The sequence below is a fragment of the Salvelinus alpinus genome, chromosome 8 (assembly GCF_045679555.1).
Source record: "Salvelinus alpinus chromosome 8, SLU_Salpinus.1, whole genome shotgun sequence".
Classification (NCBI taxonomy): domain Eukaryota; kingdom Metazoa; phylum Chordata; class Actinopteri; order Salmoniformes; family Salmonidae; genus Salvelinus; species Salvelinus alpinus.
The window spans coordinates 1,330,540-1,350,331 of NC_092093.1; the positions used below are offsets into that span (position 1 = coordinate 1,330,540).

The 19,792-nt window shown below is 42.3% G+C and overlaps 1 protein-coding gene across 16 annotated transcripts in view; it reads left to right on the top strand.

Moving 5' to 3' along the window:
* Window positions 1-16,343, top strand: part of LOC139582421 (high mobility group nucleosome-binding domain-containing protein 3-like) — a 23,765-nt gene extending 7,422 nt beyond the window's left edge. Inside the window, exons 2-7 of one of the 16 annotated variants that reach the window (XM_071412391.1) lie at window positions 2,161-2,271; window positions 3,386-3,415; window positions 6,201-6,254; window positions 6,453-6,557; window positions 6,743-6,842; window positions 15,606-16,343. In XM_071412391.1, the coding sequence (XP_071268492.1) occupies window positions 2,161-2,271; window positions 3,386-3,415; window positions 6,201-6,254; window positions 6,453-6,557; window positions 6,743-6,842; window positions 15,606-15,613 (408 nt within the window). In that variant the 3' untranslated portion in view covers window positions 15,614-16,343. The remainder of the gene's footprint in view (window positions 1-2,160; window positions 2,272-3,385; window positions 3,416-6,200; window positions 6,255-6,452; window positions 6,558-6,742; window positions 6,843-15,605) is intronic. The other 15 variants (XM_071412392.1, XM_071412393.1, XM_071412394.1 and 12 more) reach the window with 15 other exon arrangements.
* Window positions 16,344-19,792: the final 3,449 nt, after the last annotated feature.

The window sequence follows — 19,792 nt, forward strand, 5'->3', positions numbered from 1 at the left end:
CAGCTAGCTAGTTTAGCCTACGCGGCAGGTTAGAACGTAGGGCCAGTAACCGAAAGGTTGATGGATCGAATCACCGAGCTGACAAGGTAAAAATCTGTTGTTCTGCCCCTGAACAAGGCAGTTAACCCACTGTTCCCCGTTAGGCCGTCATTGTAAATAAAGGTTAAATACAAAAAAAACATCCAGCTCAGAGAGGGATGCTCTGTTAGCTAGCTGGCTATGGCTATCCAACACAGGAACTCTTCCAAGGTAAGCTTCTGGTTTTATTAATGTATTGCCACCAGGGCCCGCACTGCATGATTGTAGCGGGTTTAATAACGCGTTAGTTCTTTGTTGACTATGACGAGACAACAAGGTAGGCTGTGTGTATTGATTCGCGGTCATGATATGAAGGTTTGGCTTGGAACGTTTTTTCCCCCTGGTCAAAGACAGCTGATGTGTTGTGCACTGAAGTTCACAAGCGAAGGGAAAAAGTGAGAGTAGGAGAGCAGTAGATAGATGCGAGAAGGAATTATATATACAACAAGCAAAGTGATCATGCTGTTTGTATGTGGCTGCTATGACAGTGATCATGCTGTTTGTATGTGGCTGCTATGACAGTGATCATGCTGTTTGTATGTGGCTGCTATGACAGTGAACTGTGTTTGCGTGTGATCGGGAGTGTATTCATTGTAAGTGAACATGCTGTTTGTATGTGGCTGCTATGACAGTGAACTGTATTTGCGTGTGGCTGCTATGACAGTGATCATGCTGTTTGTATGTGGCTGCTACGACAGTGAACTGTGTTTGCGTGTGATCAGGAGTGTATTCATTGCGCTGATTCTGTTGAAAAACATTTCTTAAACGGAAGCAAACATAATGAAACGAGGATAAACATAAATAAATTTGTCCAATAGAAACTCTCATTTGCAACTGTTGGACTGCTGATTACACACGAGGTCAGCTAGATGCAGGCAAGAGTGTGCAAGGCCGTGTTTAATGTTACACTGTCACCTTGATCACTCAATCCTCTCGACCTGCACCTACTCCGTAAACGTCCATTCATAGACCAGGTAACCTAAACCTATCACTGTCACCTTGATCACTCAATCCTCTCGACCTGCACCTACTCCGTAAACTTCCATTCATAGACCAGGTAACCTAAACCTATCACTGTCACCTTGATCACTCAATCCTCTCGACCTGCACCTACTCCGTAAACGTCCATTCATAGACCAGGTAACCTAAACCTATCACTGTCACCTTGATCACTCAATCCTCTCGACCTGCACCTACTCCGTAAACGTCCATTCATAGACCAGGTAACCTAAACCTATCACTGTCACCTTGATCACTCAATCCTCTCGACCTGCACCTACTCCGTAAACTTCCAGTCTGGACTAGGTTGTAGCAACCTCATGATGGGTATTAATGTGCCACCATCCTCCTGTGCCCAGCGTTTTTTATTATTATTAGCAGTTTGTCGTGTCTATTTAAATATCAAGGAATATTTCACTTTCTCTGGTCATTAGGTACAATATGAATTTGTGTGTACTACCCCTACACTACCCACTACCCAGAGGCAGACCCTCTGCCGCTCTCTCCCTCCCTCTGCTGAGACTAATGCTGTGTTCAAAGCAACTGGGAACTCGGAAATCTCCGACTTCAGTGCGTTCAAGAACTGGGAACTCTGGGGAAAAAACGAGATCCTACTAGGAAAAATAGTTTTGAACGGTCATCTGACTCGGAAACTCGTATTTTCCAGAGTTCCCATTTGTCTTGAAAGCACCATGACATCACATGCCGGTGTCACATACCATCAGTACAGTAAAATAAAAATTTAATTATTTGCTCGATTTATGCTCAGCTGTTGCCTCGCAAGTGCTACACCAACAGATCTATTTTGTTATCAAAGAGTGTTGAATAATGTTATTGTCAGACCAGGCTTATAGCCAATATGAGGTGATAATGCATTAAGTCTACTGCACAAACCTCATTCCTACACAACTACTATTAGCTTCATGTTTTAAGTCAAATCTGAGCAGTAGATCTCGGCTGGCTTTTTGACTGTGGAAGTGATCTTGACTTGGTGACCACTGGCTGACCGTACAACGTAACAGACATCTCAGCCGTTCATTAGGATACCAGGTGTGTTTTCACTCTTCTCTCTGCTTCTTCTAGTCTGCCGAGGGGGCCGGTGCCAAGGACGCCTCTAAAGTCACTAAGCAGGAGGTCGCTAAGCAGGAGGTCGCTAAGCAGGAGGTCGCTAAGCAGGAGGTCGCTAAGCAAGAGGTAGGAGCTCTGTGTGTGTGTGTGTGCAGTGTGTGTGTGTGTGTGCAGTGTGCAGTGTGTGTGTTTTACACAACCGCAAACACGCTCATTATGTATCGCAGTCACCTCACACACACACACATACAGCAAACGCTCATACACCCTGATACATGAAGAGGTATCTTTATACAAACACACTCTATCCACACTACCCCTAGTACACTACCCCTAGTATACTACCCATAGTACACTAACCCTAGTACACTACCCCTCCTCACTACCCCTAGTATACTACCCATAGTACACTACCCATAGTACACTACCCATAGTATACTACCCATAGTACACTACCCATAGTATACTACCCATAGTACACTAACCCTAGTACACTACCCCTCCTCACTACCCCTAGTATACTACCCATAGTACACTACCCATAGTACACTACCCATAGTACACTACCCATAGTACACTACCCATAGTATACTACCCATAGTACACTAACCCTAGTACACTACCCCTCCTCACTACCCCTAGTATACTACCCATAGTACACTACCCATAGTACACTACCCATAGTACACTACCCATAGTATACTACCCATAGTACACTAACCCTAGTACACTACCCCTCCTCACTACCCCTAGTATACTACCCATAGTATACCTACCCCTAGTACACTACCCCTCCTCACTACCCCTAGTACACTACCCCTAGTACACTACCCCTCCTCACTACCCCTAGTACACTATCAGACCCTCAACACACAACTGATATGCCCCCTGTCCCCTCTCCTCCTCTCCCCCCTCTCTCTCCCCCTTTCTCTTTCCCCCTATCAATCCCCCTCTCTTTTTCTACCACCTCTCTCCCGTTCGCTCTCTCCCCTCTCTCTCTCCCCCGTCTCTCACACTCTCTTTCTCTCTCTCCCCCTCTCTCTCTCCCTCTCTCTCTTGCTGTCGCTTTTTCTCCCCTCCTTTCTCCCCCCCCTCTCTCCCCCTTTCTCTCTTTCCCCCTATCAATCCCCCTCTCTCTTTCTACCCCCCTCTTTCCCCTCTCTCTCTCCCCCGTCTCTCACTCTTTCTCTCTCTCTCTCTCTTGCTGTCTCTCTCTCCCCCTATCTCTCTCTTTCTGTAGCCCACCAGACGGTCAGAGAGGTTGTCATCGGTAAGTTTAATCATCCCCTCTTCCTTCCTCCCTCCTCTCCTCCCTCCTCTCCTTCCTCCCTCCCTCCTCTCCTCCCTCCCTCCTCCCTCCCTCCCTCCCTCCCTCCCTCCCTCCCTCCCCCCCTCCCTCCTCCCCTCTTCTCCTCTACTTGCTCTCTCCCTTGTCGCTGCTCCACCAGAAGCAGTCTGTGGGTCATAGTTTCTCACTGCCACCAGATATGATATTAGGATCTGAAATCATAACTAGTTACAGTGTTATAGTCGGTAGAAATCATAACGAGCTAAAGGAGCGTTCTATTCAGACTGTTATAAAGGAGCGTTCTATTCAGACTGTTATAAAGGAGCGTTCTATTCAGACTGTGTTATAAAGGAGCGTTCTATTCAGACTGTGTTATAAAGGAGCGTTCTATTCAGACTGTTATAAAGGAGCGTTCTATTCAGACTGTTATAAAGGAGCGTTCTATTCAGACTGTTATAAAGGAGCGTTCTATTCAGACTGTTATAAAGGAGCGTTCTATTCAGACTGTTATAAAGGAGCGTTCTATTCAGACTGTTATAAAGGAGCGTTCTATTCAGACTGTTATAAAGGAGCGTTCTATTCAGACTGTTATAAAGGAGCGTTCTATTCAGACTGTTATAAAGGAGCGTTCTATTCAGACTGTTATAAAGGAGCGTTCTATTCAGACTGTTATAAAGGAGCGTTCTATTCAGACTGTTATAAAGGAGCGTTCTATGAACACTGTTATAAAGGAGCGTTCTATGAACACTGTTATAAAGGAGCGTTCTATGAACACTGTTATAAAGGAGCGTTCTATTCAGACTGTTATAAAGGAGAGTTCTATTCAGACTGTTATAAAGGAGAGTTCTATTCAGACTGTTATAAAGGAGCGTTCTATTCAGACTGTTATAAAGGAGCGTTCTATTCAGACTGTTATAAAGGAGCGTTCTATTCAGACTGTTATAAAGGAGCGTTCTATTCAGACTGTTATAAAGGAGCGTTCTATTCAGACTGTTATAAAGGAGCGTTCTATTCAGACTGTTATAAAGGAGCGTTCTATTCAGACTGTTATAAAGGAGCGTTCTATTCAGACTGTTATAAAGGAGCGTTCTATTCAGACTGTTATAAAGGAGCGTTCTATTCAGACTGTTATAAAGGAGCGTTCTATTCAGACTGTTATAAAGGAGCGTTCTAAAAGAATAGGGAAAACTATAATTTCTTCACCAAGGTTTGGACAGCAAGCTGTCTTCATCGAGGTATCATGACAGAATTCAGTGTTCTACAGGTGGTGGTGGGAAAAGGTCCCTGCAGGTTCCTTCTGGTCCTGCGCTTGCTTTTTCGCCCTCTCGTCCTCATTTCCTTTACCAGACTTGATATCTATCTGTTCTGTTCATCCTCTGTCTGTTGTGATTTCACTGTCTTCAAGCATGGCACACATGGCTTGGATCTCAAACGGCACCATATTCTCTTTGTAGTGCACTATTTTTGACCCCATAAAGAATAGGGTTTAATTTGGGACACATGGTCTTGGTATCTTCAGCTTGTTGTAAACGTTAGCACTTTATTATCAACATGTGTATATGCCTATAACACATTATTACAGCCATGTTTATAAAACACATTATTACTGTAATGTTTATAAAACACATGATTACAGTAATGTTTATATAACATTATTACAGTAATGTTTATATAACATTATTACAGTAATATTTATATAACACATGAATACAGTAATATTTATATAACACATGATTACAGTAATGTTTATATAACACATTATTACAGTCATGTTTATATAACACATTATTACAGTCATGTTTATATAACACATTATTACAGTAATGTTTATATAACACATTATTACAGTAATGTTTATATAACACATTATTACAGTAATGTTTATATAACACATTATTACAGTAATGTTTATATAACACATTATTACAGTAATGTTTATATAACACATTATTACAGTAATGTTTATATAACACATTATTACAGTAATGTTTATATAACACATTATTACAGTAATGTTTATATAACACATTATTACAGTAATGTTTATATAACACATTATTACAGTAATGTTTATATAACACATTATTACAGTAATGTTTATATAACACATTATTACAGTAATGTTTATATAACACATTATTACAGTAATCATGTAATGATGTTAATACATGACCTTATTTCCATATTACTGTTATACCTGATTATGTGATTATGTTATTACAGATTATTAACCAACAGGTTCTCACGGCTCTATTTTAGTCATTTTAATAACGAAAGGATCCAATTATAGCCTTCCCTGTTTACATAATGATGATTTAAAAATATGGGTTAAATATACTGTGAAGTTAAATATGTTAAATATACTTTTAAGTTTGCAATGATTAAGCTGTGTGTACGTACCTTCAGCTGAGGTGTTGCCCTCTACTAGTGGGTATTGTATGGGCTTACCTATAGCCCACAATAGACTATTGTTCAGGTTATACATATAGTCCTATGCTAAGCTATTTCTATGGTATTTTCCCATTGTCTTTGCTAAGCTAAGTTTATAGAAATGCCCCATTCACTCAGCTAAGCTAATTCCATTGAAATGTCCAATTCACTCAGCTAAGCTAATTCTATAGAAATTCCCCATTCTAAACTAAGATAATTGTATGGTGTTTCCCACTATCTGTGCTAGGCTAAGCTAAACTAAGCTAATTCTATAGCGTTTCCCCACTCTTTATGCTAGGCTAATGCTAAAGCTAATGGCTCTCTCTCTGACCTACAGAAACCAGCTCCTCCCAAACCGGTTGAGGTCAAGCCTAAGAAGGCTATCGCCAAGGTAATGCCATCGAGCACACACACACTGTCCAGGTGTTAAAGCATGTATCCATAAATGCATGTTGTGTTTGTTTTAAAGTCTCAAAGTTGTTGTCCATTTGATTGTTCTCAGGGCTGTTTTTATTGGTTGTCTCTGTCCTCTGTTGGGATTGGTAGTCTCTGTTTCTATGCTGTGTTCTGATTGGCTCTGTCTGCCTAGAAGCCGGTGGACAAGGTGGACGACAAGGCCATGAAGGGAAAGAAAGGAGGAGCTAAGGTGAAGAGGGAGGATGGCCCCTCCCATAACCGACAGACCATGACAGAGGTACGCTAGGCCACACCTCCATCAGAGGTTGGAGAGAATGTAGAAGGAGAGGAGAGAAGGAGAGGAGAGAAGGAGAGGAGAGAAGGGTGGTGGGATTATAATCATCTAACATGCCTTCAATGTTCTCCCTGTCTCAATATCTGTCACACACACACACACACACACACACACACACACACACACAGATCTGTGTGTCCCGCTCCAGTGTCAGTGTGACCTACTACAGAAGTCTAGCTCCCTACTCCATGTCTGTCAGGGGACAGAGTGAGACAGTCAGAGTCAACGGTATGACAGACCGACCGACGGAGTGCTGTGGATTTGAACCAGAGTTGTTAGGGGGTCTCCCAAATGGCACTCTATTCCCTCCGTAGGGCACATAGACCTAGACCTAGAACTAGAACTAGACCTAGACCTAGACCTAGACCTAGAACTAGACCTAGACCTAGACCTAGAACTAGAACTAGACCTAGACCTAGACCTAGAAATAGAAATAGAAATAGAAATAGGGAATAGAGTGCGATTTGGGATGCAGTTTGTGTGATTTAACCACTGTGTGCTGTAAACTGAGTGTGTGATTTAACACTCTGTGCTGTAAACTGAGTGTGTGATTTAACCACTCTGTGCTGTAAACTGAGTGTGTGATTTAACCACTGTGTGTGTGTGGGCACTAACATTGTGTGTCTTTGTTACTACACAGTAATTGTGTGAAATGTGTGTGTGCTCACCCTTCAGTATGTACAGTGTGTTAACACATCAGGACTACTAGGGATACTGCTAACTAGCTAGCAGGACCAGCCTTCAGTATGTACAGTGTGTTAATTAACACATCAGGACTACTAGTGATACTGCTAACTAGCTAGCAGGACCAGCCTTCAGTATGTACAGTGTGTTAACACATCAGGACTACTAGTGATACTGCTAACTAGCTAGCCGGACCAGCCTTCAGTATGTACAGTGTGTTAACACATCAGGACTACTAGTGATACTGCTAACTAGCTAGCAGGACCAGCCTTCAGTATGTACAGTGTGCTAACGAGTCACAAACCCGGATCCGGGATCCCCCCCATCAAAAAAGCTGACTAGCATAGCCTAGCCTAAAGCCACAGGGATATGATATAATAAAATGTTCATGAAATCACAAGTCCAAGACACCAAATGAAAGATACACATCTTGTGAATCCAGCCATCATTTCTGATTTTTAAAATGTTTTACAGGGAAGACACAATATGTATTTCTATTAGCTAACCACCATAGCAAAAGACACAACTTTTTTTTCCCACCATTTTTTTCCTGCATAGGTAGCCATCACAAATTCGACCAAATAAAGATATAAATAGTCACTAACCAAGAAACAACTTCATCAGATGACAGTCTGATAACATATTTATTGTATAGCATATGTTTTGTTAGAAAAATGTGCATATTTCATGTATAAATCATAGTTTTACATTGCAGCCACCATCACAACTCTCACCAAAGCAACTAGAATAACTACAGAGAGCAACGTGAATTACCTAAATACTCATCATAAAACATTTATGAAAAATACACAGCGTACAGCAAATGAAAGACAAAGATCTTGTGAATCCAGCCAATATTTCAGATTCTTTAAGTGTTTTACAGCGAAAACACAATTTAGCATTATATTAGCTTACTACAATAGCCAACCACACAGCAGCATTGATTCATGCACGTTAGCGATAGCGAATAAACCAGCAAAAGATATTAATTTTTTCACTAACCTTCTCAAAACTTCATCAGATGACAGTCCTATAACATCATATTACACAATACATATAGAGTTTGTTCGAAAATGTGCATATTTAGCGGCACAAATCGTGGTTATACAATGAGAATAGTAGCCAAGCTGCCAACAAAATGTCGGGAGAAATCTTGGGAGAGGCACATAATCTAATCAATAACTAATCATAAACTTGACTAAAAAATACAGGTTGGACAGCAAATGAAAGATACATTAGTTCTTAATGCAACCGCTGTGTTAGATTTTTAAAATGAACGTTACTACGACATACAGCGTGCGCTAAAGCGAGACCGCACCGAAATTAATGGCCGAATAATAGTTTTACATTTTTCAACAGAACAACGAATTAACATCATAAATAGTTCTTACTTTTTGATGAGCTTCCATCAGAATCTTGTGCAAGTTGTCCTTTGTCCAGAATCATCGTTGCTCGGTTGTAGATTGCCGTCTTCAACGTAGGAATTAGCAGCAAACATTAGCTACAGTGGGGAGAACAAGTATTTGATACACTGCCGATTTTGCAGGTTTTCCTACTTACAAAGCATGTAGAGGTCTGTCATTTTTATCATAGGTACACTTCAACTGTGAGAGACGGAATCTAAAACAAAAATCAAGAAAATCACATTGTATGATTTTTAAGTAATTAATTTGCATTTTATTGCATGACATAAGTATTTGATCACCTACCAACCAGTAAGAATTCCAGCTCTCACAGACCTGTTAGTCTTTCTTTAAGAAGCCCTCCTGTTCTCCACTCATTACATGTATTAACTGCACCTGTTTGAACTCGTTACCTGTATAAAAGACACCTGTCCACACACTCAATCAAACAGACTCCAACCTCTCCACAATGGCCAAGACCAGAGAGCTGTGTAAGGACATCAGGGATAGAATTGTAGACCTGCACAAGGCTGGGATGGGCTACAGGACAATAGGCAAGCAGCTTCGTGAGAAGGCAACAACTGTTGGCGCAATTATTCGAAAATGGAAGAAGTTCAAGATGACGGTCAATCACCCTCGGTCTGGGGCTCCATGCAAGATCTCACCTCGTGGGGCATCAATGATCATGAGGAAGGTGAGGGATCAGCCCAGAACTACACGGCAGGACCTGGTCAATGACCTGGAGAGAGCTGGGACCACAGTCTCAAAGAAAACGATTAGTAACACACTACGCCGTCATGGATTAAAATCCTGCAGCGCACGCAAGGTCCCCCTGCTCAAGCCAGCGCATGTCCAGGCCCGTCTGAAGTTTGCCAATGACATCTGGATGATCCAGAGGAGGAATGGGAGAAGGTCATGTGGTCTGATGAGACAGAAATTGAGCTTTTTGGTCTAAACTCCACTCGCCGTGTTTGGAGGAAGAAGAAGGATGAGTACAACCCCAAGAACACCATCCCAACCGTGAAGCATGGAGGTGGAAACATCATTCTTTGGGGATGCTTTTCTGCAAAGGGGACAGGACGACTGCACCGTATTGAGGGGAGGATGGATGGGGCCATGTATCGCGAGATCTTGGCCAACAACCTCCTTCCCTCAGTAAGAGCATTGAAGATGGGTCGTGGCTGGGTCTTCCAGCATGACAACGACCCGAAACACACAGCCAGGGCAACTAAGGAGTGGCTCCGTAAGAAGCATCTCAAGGTCCTGGAGTGGCCTAGCCAGTCTCCAGACCTGAACCCAATAGAAAATCTTTGGAGGGAGCTGAAAGTCCGTATTGCCCAGCGACAGCCCCGAAACTTGAAGGATCTGGAGAAGGTCTGTATGGAGGAGTGGGCCAAAATCCCTGCTGCAGTGTGTGCAAACCTGGTCAAGAACTACAGGAAACGTATGATGTCTGTAATTGCAAACAAATTGCAAACAAATATTAAGTTGTGCTTTCCTGATGTATCAAATACTTATGTCATGCAATAAAATGCAAATTAATTACTTAAAAATCATACAATGTGATTTTCTGGATTTTTGTTTTAGATTCCGTCTCTCACAGTTGAAGTGTACCTATGATAAAAATTACAGACCTCTACATGCTTTGTAAGTAGGAAAACTTGCAAAATCGGCAGTGTATCAAATACTTGTTCTCCCCACTGTATGTGGCCCAGACGTGCCCAACTCTTCATAACGCAGCACAAAGAAATATCGGGAAAATCGCAATATACTGATATAAACTGATATAACTCGGTTTAAAATAACTACATTATGATGTCTTTAACACCTATATCGAATAAAATCAGAGCCGGATATATCTAAGGCCTATAACGAGAGCTTTTCAGAATGCCATCCTGAGGTCCTCCTTTGCGCCATGACGAACGTTGAAAAGAGTGCACCCCCGGTTCCATGAGCCTTTATATGGCCTCAGATCTGCCTAGCAACACCATTCCAATTCTCACTGCCTACTGACATCTAGGGGAAATCGTATGCAGTGCATGTCGACTCATAGATCACATGCAATTTAATAAACTGACCCTGGAACAGAGCATCGATTTCAGATTTCTCACTTCCTGACAGGAAGTTAGCTGCAACTTGAGTTCTGTTTTACTCACAGATATAATTCAAACGGTTTTAGAAACTAGAGAGTGTTTTCTATCCAATAGTAATAATAATATGCATATTGTACGAGCAAGAATTGAGTACGAGGCAGTTTAATTTGGGAACGAATTTTTACAAAGTCGAAATGGCGCCCCCCTATTGACAAGAAGTTATTAACACATCAGGACTACTAGTGATACTACTAACTAGCTAGCAGGACCAGCCTTCAGTATGTACAGTGTGTTAACACATCAGGACTCCTAGTTATACTACTAACTAGCTAGCAGGACCAGCCTTCAGTATGTACAGTGTGTTAACACATCAGGACTCCTAGTGATACTACTAACTAGCTAGCAGGACCAGCCGTCTATTCCTCGGCCTTGGAACCAGGTTGTCACTAGTTAATATAAATGAATCATATATATTATCACAGTGCAGTGTAATGTGTTGTTTTACGGGGTCAGTCATAGTAGTACGACACCTCTGGTGCTCAAGGGATAAACCCATCCATAGTACCATGGTCCTCACTAGTTACCACAGCCACAAAGTCAAAATGGACAATATCGTAACAAAAATGTACTTTTTGGTCTTAATTTAAGGTTATGGTTAGGAATACAGTTATCAGTGTAGTTAGGGGATAGGTTTAAAATCAGATTTGAATTCGATAAATTGTAGAAATAGGCGTGGTTTAGCCATAATTATAACTTTGTGGCTGTGGTAACTAGTGACGACCATGGAACCATGGATGGGTACTTCCTGGTCCCTTTATGACATCATGGTGTGTTTATACATAGAGATCCTATTAAATAACTAGAAGGCCTAATGGCAGCCATATTGGTCAGGGAGAAATCCTAACCAGTCGAATTGGAATGAATGGGAGTAGAGGTACAATACTGATTTTACTTAATAAAAGTAAGGCATGTGATATATCAGAAATTATAAACTGGGTGGTTTGAGCCCTGAATGCTGATTGGCTGACAGCCGTGGTATTTCAAAACGTATACCACGGGTATGACAAAACATGTATTTTTACTGCTCTAATTACGTTGGTAACCAGTTTATAATAGCAACAAAGCACCTCAGGGGTTTGTGGTATATTGCCAATATACCACCGCTAAGGGCGGTATCCAGGCACTCCGCGATGCGTCGTGCATAAGAACAGCCCTTAGCTGTGGTATATTGGCAATATATCACACCTCCTCGGGTCTTATTGCTTAGTTGTGTAATTGAATTGTCAACCTAAAGTATTGTCATATAATTATGAATACAGTTGATACAGGTTTTATGTACATTTTCTGTATAAATAGCCTCTAAAATATTTAAGTGTAATGCCCTGATAAGCCGGTGTTTGGAGGTTATATTGGCACTGGTGTTAGGAAGGAAAACCATGCCAATATATCCTCCAAACACTCTCTTCGTGGGCATTTTCCCTTTTATACAACGGGTTACCAACATGTTCAAATAATGATTGTTATATGACATATTTTAATTAAAAAGTTATTTTGATGAATGTCTTCATAACATTTCATCCTGCCACCAGATCCCGACACAAATAGGGTTGTTACCCAAGCCGGGTGGTCGTTCGTTCTCTATCGGTTCGGTTGCCAGAGACGCGACCTAGTCGTTCAGTATCTATGGACCCGACCCAGTCGTTCGTTCTAAATGTTCCATTGCCATACTGGCTGACAACGTTCTTATCCCTTGCTTGCTAGCTAGTCAACTACAGCTAATTTACAGTGACGTCAAAAAGTGCAGCCAGAATAACAGCAAAGTAGCTGCATTTGCATTTGTTTAAGAAGTTTTCTAGTGACGTTTATTTGGATACATACATAACAATGAGCTAATGAGGGGCGATTTCACCTGGCATAGAACATGTGCTCTCTCAGAGGAGCTAGCCAACAACACAGCTACAGTAACACAATCACTTCAAACTGAAAAGACTGCAAACTAGCCGCCTTTTTAAAGTTTATAAATTGCCTGGCTGGGCTGATGAGACAGTGGATTGCGCGGTAAGATGTAACAAAGTAAATAAGCATTTTAAAGTAATAGATTTAGCCGGTGGTAACTTGTGGAATAGACACCGCCTGGAATGTGATTTTAACCAATCATCATACAGGATTAGAACCACCCGTTGTATAAATGTAAAAAGACAATACCTGTAAATGTCATTGTTTTCTTGGAAAGCTGAGAGTGTATGATTCAATATCAGTATCAGTACTTTAAGTCCTATCATCAACTGGTGTCAGGCAGTGTATGGCTGTGGTTTGACTGTATATAAATGGGTTTCAATGTAACCTTTATTAACTAGAAAAGTCAGTTAAGAACAAATTCTTATTTACAATGACGGCCTACCCCGGCCAAACCCGGACGACGCTGTGCCAATTGTGCGCCGCCCTATGGGACTCCCAATCACCGCCGGATGTGATACAGCCTGGATTTGAACCAGAGACTGTAGTGATGCCTCTTGCACTGAGATGAGGTTGCCTTAGACCACTGCGCCACTCAGGAGCCCTTTGGCATATTTGCCAGTTACAAAAAAATCTAATGGAGTCATTCCTTTAAAACTGTCTGGCTAGCTAGCTAACAAACATACAGTACAGACACATTCTTCAAATTCATTATTTTACACTATCTTATCACAGCACTGGCAAACCATGGTTGACCAACTCCCTGACCAACTCCCTGACCAACTCCCTGACCAACTCCCTGACCAACTCCCTGACCAACTCCCTGACCAACATGGTTGACCAACTCCCTGACCAACTCCCTGACCAACTCCCTGACCAACTCCCTGACCAACATGGTTGACCAACTCCCTGACCAACTCCCTGACCAACATGGTTGACCAACTCCCTGACCAACTCCCTGACCAACTCCCTGACCAACATGGTTGACCAACTCCCTGACCAACTCCCTGACCAACTCCCTGACCAACTCCCTGACCAACATGGTTGACCAACTCCCTGACCAACTCCCTGACCAACTCCCTGACCAACATGGTTGACCAACTCCCTGACCAACTCCCTGACCAACTCCCTGACCAACATGGTTGACCAACTCCCTGACCAACTCCCTGACCAACTCCCTGACCAACTCCCTGACCAACATGGCTGACCAACTCCCTGACCAACATGGCTGACCAACTCCCTGACCAACATGGCTGATCAACTCCCTGACCAACATGGTTGACCAACTCCCTGACCAACTCCCTGACCAACTCCCTGACCAACTCCCTGACCAACTCCCTGACCAACATGGTTGACCAACTCCCTGACCAACTCCCTGACCAACTCCCTGACCAACTCCCTGACCAACATGGCTGACCAACTCCCTGACCAACTCCCTGACCAACTCCCTGACCAACTCCCTGACCAACTCCCTGACCAACATGGTTGACCAACTCCCTGACCAACTCCCTGACCAACATGGTTGACCAACTCCCTGACCAACTCCCTGACCAACATGGTTGACCAACTCCCTGACCAACTCCCTGACCAACATGGCTGACCAACTCCCTGACCAACTCCCTGACCAACATGGCTGACCAACTCCCTGACCAACTCCCTGACCAACTCCCTGACCAACATGGTTGACCAACTCCCTGACCAACATGGTTGACCAACTCCCTGACCAACTCCCTGACCAACTCCCTGACCAACATGGCTGACCAACATGGCTGACCAACTCCCTGACCAACATGGCTGACCAACTCCCTGACCAACTCCCTGACCAACTCCCTGACCAACATGGCTGACCAACTCCCTGACCAACTCCCTGACCAACATGGTTGACCAACTCCCTGACCAACTCCCTGACCAACTCCCTGACCAAACCATGGCTGACCAACTCCCTGACCAACTCCCTGACCAACTCCCTGACCAACTCTCTGACCAACATGGCTGACCAACTCCCTGACCAACTCCCTGACCAACATGGCTGACCAACTCCCTGACCCGGCTGACCAACTCCCTGACCAACTCCCTGACCAACTCCCTGACCAACATGGCTGACCAACTCCCTGACCAACTCCCTGACCAACTCCCTGACCAACATGGCTGACCAACTCCCTGACCAACTCCCTGACCAACTCCCTGACCAACATGGCTGACCAACTCCCTGACCAACTCCCTGACCAACTCCCTGACCAACATGGTTGACCAACTCCCTGACCAACTCCCTGACCAACTCCCTGACCAACTCCCTGACCAACTCCCTGACCAACATGGCTGACCAACTCCCTGACCAACATGGCTGACCAACTCCCTGACCAACTCCCTGACCAACTCCCTGACCAACATGGCTGACCAACTCCCTGACCAACATGGCTGACCAACTCCCTGACCAACTCCCTGACCAACTCCCTGACCAACTCCCTGACCAACATGGCTGACCAACTCCCTGACCAACATGGTTGACCAACTCGCTGACCAACTCGCTGACCAACTCCCTGACCAACTCCCTGATCAACTCCCTGACCAACTCCCTGACCAACTCCCTGACCAACATGGCTGACCAACATGGCTGACCAACATGGCTGACCAACTCCCTGACCAACTCCCTGACCAACTCCCTGACCAACTCCCTGACCAACATGGCTGACCAACTCCCTGACCAACTCCCTGACCAACTCCCTGATCAACTCCCTGACCAACTCCCTGACCAACTCCCTGACCAACTCCCTGACCTTTACCCCATCATAAGAAGGTTCATGTCCATTCTAGTATTCTGAATCCTAATTCTATGTGTTTGTGTCTGTCTGCAGGAGACTGAGGCTGTGGGGGCGGGGTCTGACGAGGAGAAGGAATGAGGAAATTGGGGGTGTGTCTTTCTCTGACTTCTCCCAAACCGGTACCATGGAAACGAAGAAAGGATCTTTTTTTACGAGGATATTGTAAAATGCTGAATTTTTTGGGTCCTGTGATATTAGCGAAGATAAACCAACACCCCACGTCCACACTCCTCCTTGCAGTTCTGTCACTCTCTCTCTTTTCCAATCCTTTCTTCCCTCTCTTCCATTTGTTGTTTTAATCCTCTTCCTTTTCTTGAAAGACAGAATGAAGTGACAGATGTTTTTAAAAAATGGCTGCAACTGTTCTCCCTCTGGCAGTGGGAGGAGCCTCACAGGGTCACCGTGATAATGCGTCTCACATCCTTTCTAAATGATGATGTCATATCCTCTCTACTATGATAGCTCTTTTTGATGACATCACTCTAAATTAATTTGATCTCCCACCTATGACATCAGAGACCCAGTGGTCAAACTAGGCTCCTATGACATCTCAGGTGACCTTTGACCCTGAACTGAGGTGTTGCCATGGAGAATATTTGCGGCTTTTTAAGCAGATGTAGAAAAGTTTGAGAATTGTCACTCCTGTGTTTGAAAGTGGCATAGCAATAACAAGTGGTGTTTCTGTTCTAGAACGCTGTGGCTTCCAGAACCTGTCTGAGTTCCACCCTGCCGCAGGGAAAACATTATTTTGAAATAAAAGCTGAAAGTTGAGGTCTTGTGAGTAGTGTGTGTTTTGTCTCTGTGCCCAGTACATCACTGGGGCCAAGATTCCTGCCATCCAGGACCTCACCTGATTCTACAGTACATCATCACCTGATTCTACAATACATCATCACCTGATTCTACAGTACAACATCATCACCTGATTCTACAGTACATCATCACCTGATTCTACAATACATCATCACCTGATTCTACAGTACAACATCACCTGATTCTACAATACAACATCACCTGATTCTACAATACATCATCACCTGATTCTACAGTACATCATCACCTGATTCTACAATACATCATCACCTGATTCTACAGTACATCATCACCTGATTCTACAGTACATCATCACCTGATTCTACAATACATCATCACCTGATTCTACAATACATCATCACCTGATTCTACAGTACATCATCACCTGATTCTACAGTACATCATCACCTGATTCTACAGTACAACATCACCTGATTCTACAATACAACATCACCTGATTCTACAATACATCATCACCTGATTCTACAATACAACATCACCTGATTCTACAATACATCATCACCTGATTCTACAGTACATCATCACCTGATTCTACAATACAACATCACCTGATTCTACAATACATCATCACCTGATTCTACAGTACATCATCACCTGATTCTACAATACAACATCACCTGATTCTACAGTACATCATCACCTGATTCTACAATACATCACCACCTGATTCTACAATACAACATCACCTGATTCTACAATACATCATCACCTGATTCTACAATACATCATCACCTGATTCTACAATACATCATCACCTGATTCTACAATACATCATCACCTGTTTCTACAATACATCATCACCTGATTCTACAGTACAACATCACCTGATTCTACAGTACATCATCACCTGATTCTACAATACAACATCACCTGATTCTACAATACAACATCACCTGATTCTACAGTACATCACCTGATTCTACAGTACATCATCACCTGACTCTACAATACATCATCACCTGATTCTACAATACAACATCATCACCTGATTCTACAATACATCATCACCTGATTCTACAATACATCATCACCTGATTCTACAATACATCATCACCTGATTCTACAGTACATCATCACCTGATTCTAAAGTACATCATCACCTGATTCTACAATACATCATCACCTGATTCTACAGTACATCATCACCTGATTCTACAATACATCATCACCTGATTCTACAGTACATCATCACCTGATTCTACAATACATCATCACCTGATTCTACAATACATCATCACCTGATTCTACAGTACATCATCACCTGATTCTACAATACATCATCACCTGATTCTACAGTACAACATCACCTGATTCTAAAATACAATATCACCTGATTCTACAGTACAACATCACCTGATTCTACAGTACATCATCACCTGATTCTAAAGTACATCACCTGATTCTACAGTACATCATCACCTGATTCTACAATACATCATCACCTGATTCTACAATACATCATCACCTGATTCTACAGTACAACATCACCTGATTCTACAGTACATCATCACCTGATTCTACAATACAACATCACCTGATTCTACAATACAACATCACCTGATACTACAGTACATCACCTGATTCTACAGTACATCATCACCTGACTCTACAATACATCATCACCTGATTCTACAATACAACATCATCACCTGATTCTACAATACAACATCATCACCTGATTCTACAATACATCATCACCTGATTCTACAATACATCATCACCTGATTCTACAGTACATCATCACCTGATTCTACAATACATCATCACCTGATTCTACAATACATCATCACCTGATTCTACAGTACATAATCACCTGATTCTACAATACAACATCACCTGATTCTACAATACATCACCTGATTCTACAGTACATCATCACCTGATTCTACAGTACATCATCACCTGATTCTACAGTACAACATCACCTGATTCTACAGTACATCATCACCTGATTCTACAATACACCATCACCTGATTCTACAGTACATCATCACCTGATTCTACAGTACATCATCACCTGATTCTACAGTACATCATCACCTGATTCTACAGTACAACATCATCACCTGATTCTACAGTACATAATCACCTGATTCTACAATATATCATCACCTGATTCTACAATACATCATCACCTGATTCTACAGTACAACATCATCACCTGATTCTACAGTACATCATCACCTGATTCTACATTACATCATCACCTGATTCTACAATACATCATCACCTGATTCTACAGTACATCATCACCTGATTCTACAATACATCATCACCTGATTCTACAGTACATCATCACCTGATTCTACAGTACAACATCACCTGATTCTACAGTACATCATCACCTGATTCTACAGTACATCATCACCTGATTCTACAATACATCATCACCTGATTCTACAGTACATCATCACCTAATTCTACAGTACATCATCACCTGATTCTACAGTACATCATCACCTGATTCTACAGTACATCATCACCTGATTCTACAGTACAACATCACCTGATTCTACAGTACATCATCACCTGATTCTACAATACATCATCACCTGATTCTACAATACATCATCACCTGATTCTACAGTACATCATCACCTGATTCTACAATACATCATCACCTGATTCTACAGTACAACATCACCTGATTCTACAATACATCATCACCTGATTCTACAGTACAACATCACCTGATTCTACAGTACATCATCACCTGATTCTACAATACAACATCACCTGATTCTACAATACAACATCACCTGATTCTACAGTACATCACCTGATTCTACAGTACATCATCACCTGACTCTACAATACATCATCACCTGATTCTACAATACAACATCATCACCTGATTCTACAATACAACATCATCACCTGATTCTACAATACATCATCACCTGATTCTACAATACATCATCACCTGATTCTACAGTACATCATCACCTGATTCTACAATACATCATCACCTGATTCTACAATACATCATCACCTGATTCTACAGTACATAATCACCTGATTCTACAATACATCATCACCTGATTCTACAATACAACATCACCTGATTCTACAATACATCACCTGATTCTACAGTACATCATCACCTGATTCTACAGTACATCATCACCTGATTCTACAGTACAACATCACCTGATTCTACAGTACATCATCACCTGATTCTACAATACACCATCACCTGATTCTACAGTACATCATCACCTGATTCTACAGTACATCATCACCTGATTCTACAGTACATCATCACCTGATTCTACAGTACAACATCATCACCTGATTCTACAGTACATCATCACCTGATTCTACAATATATCATCACCTGATTCTACAATACATCATCACCTGATTCTACAGTACAACATCATCAC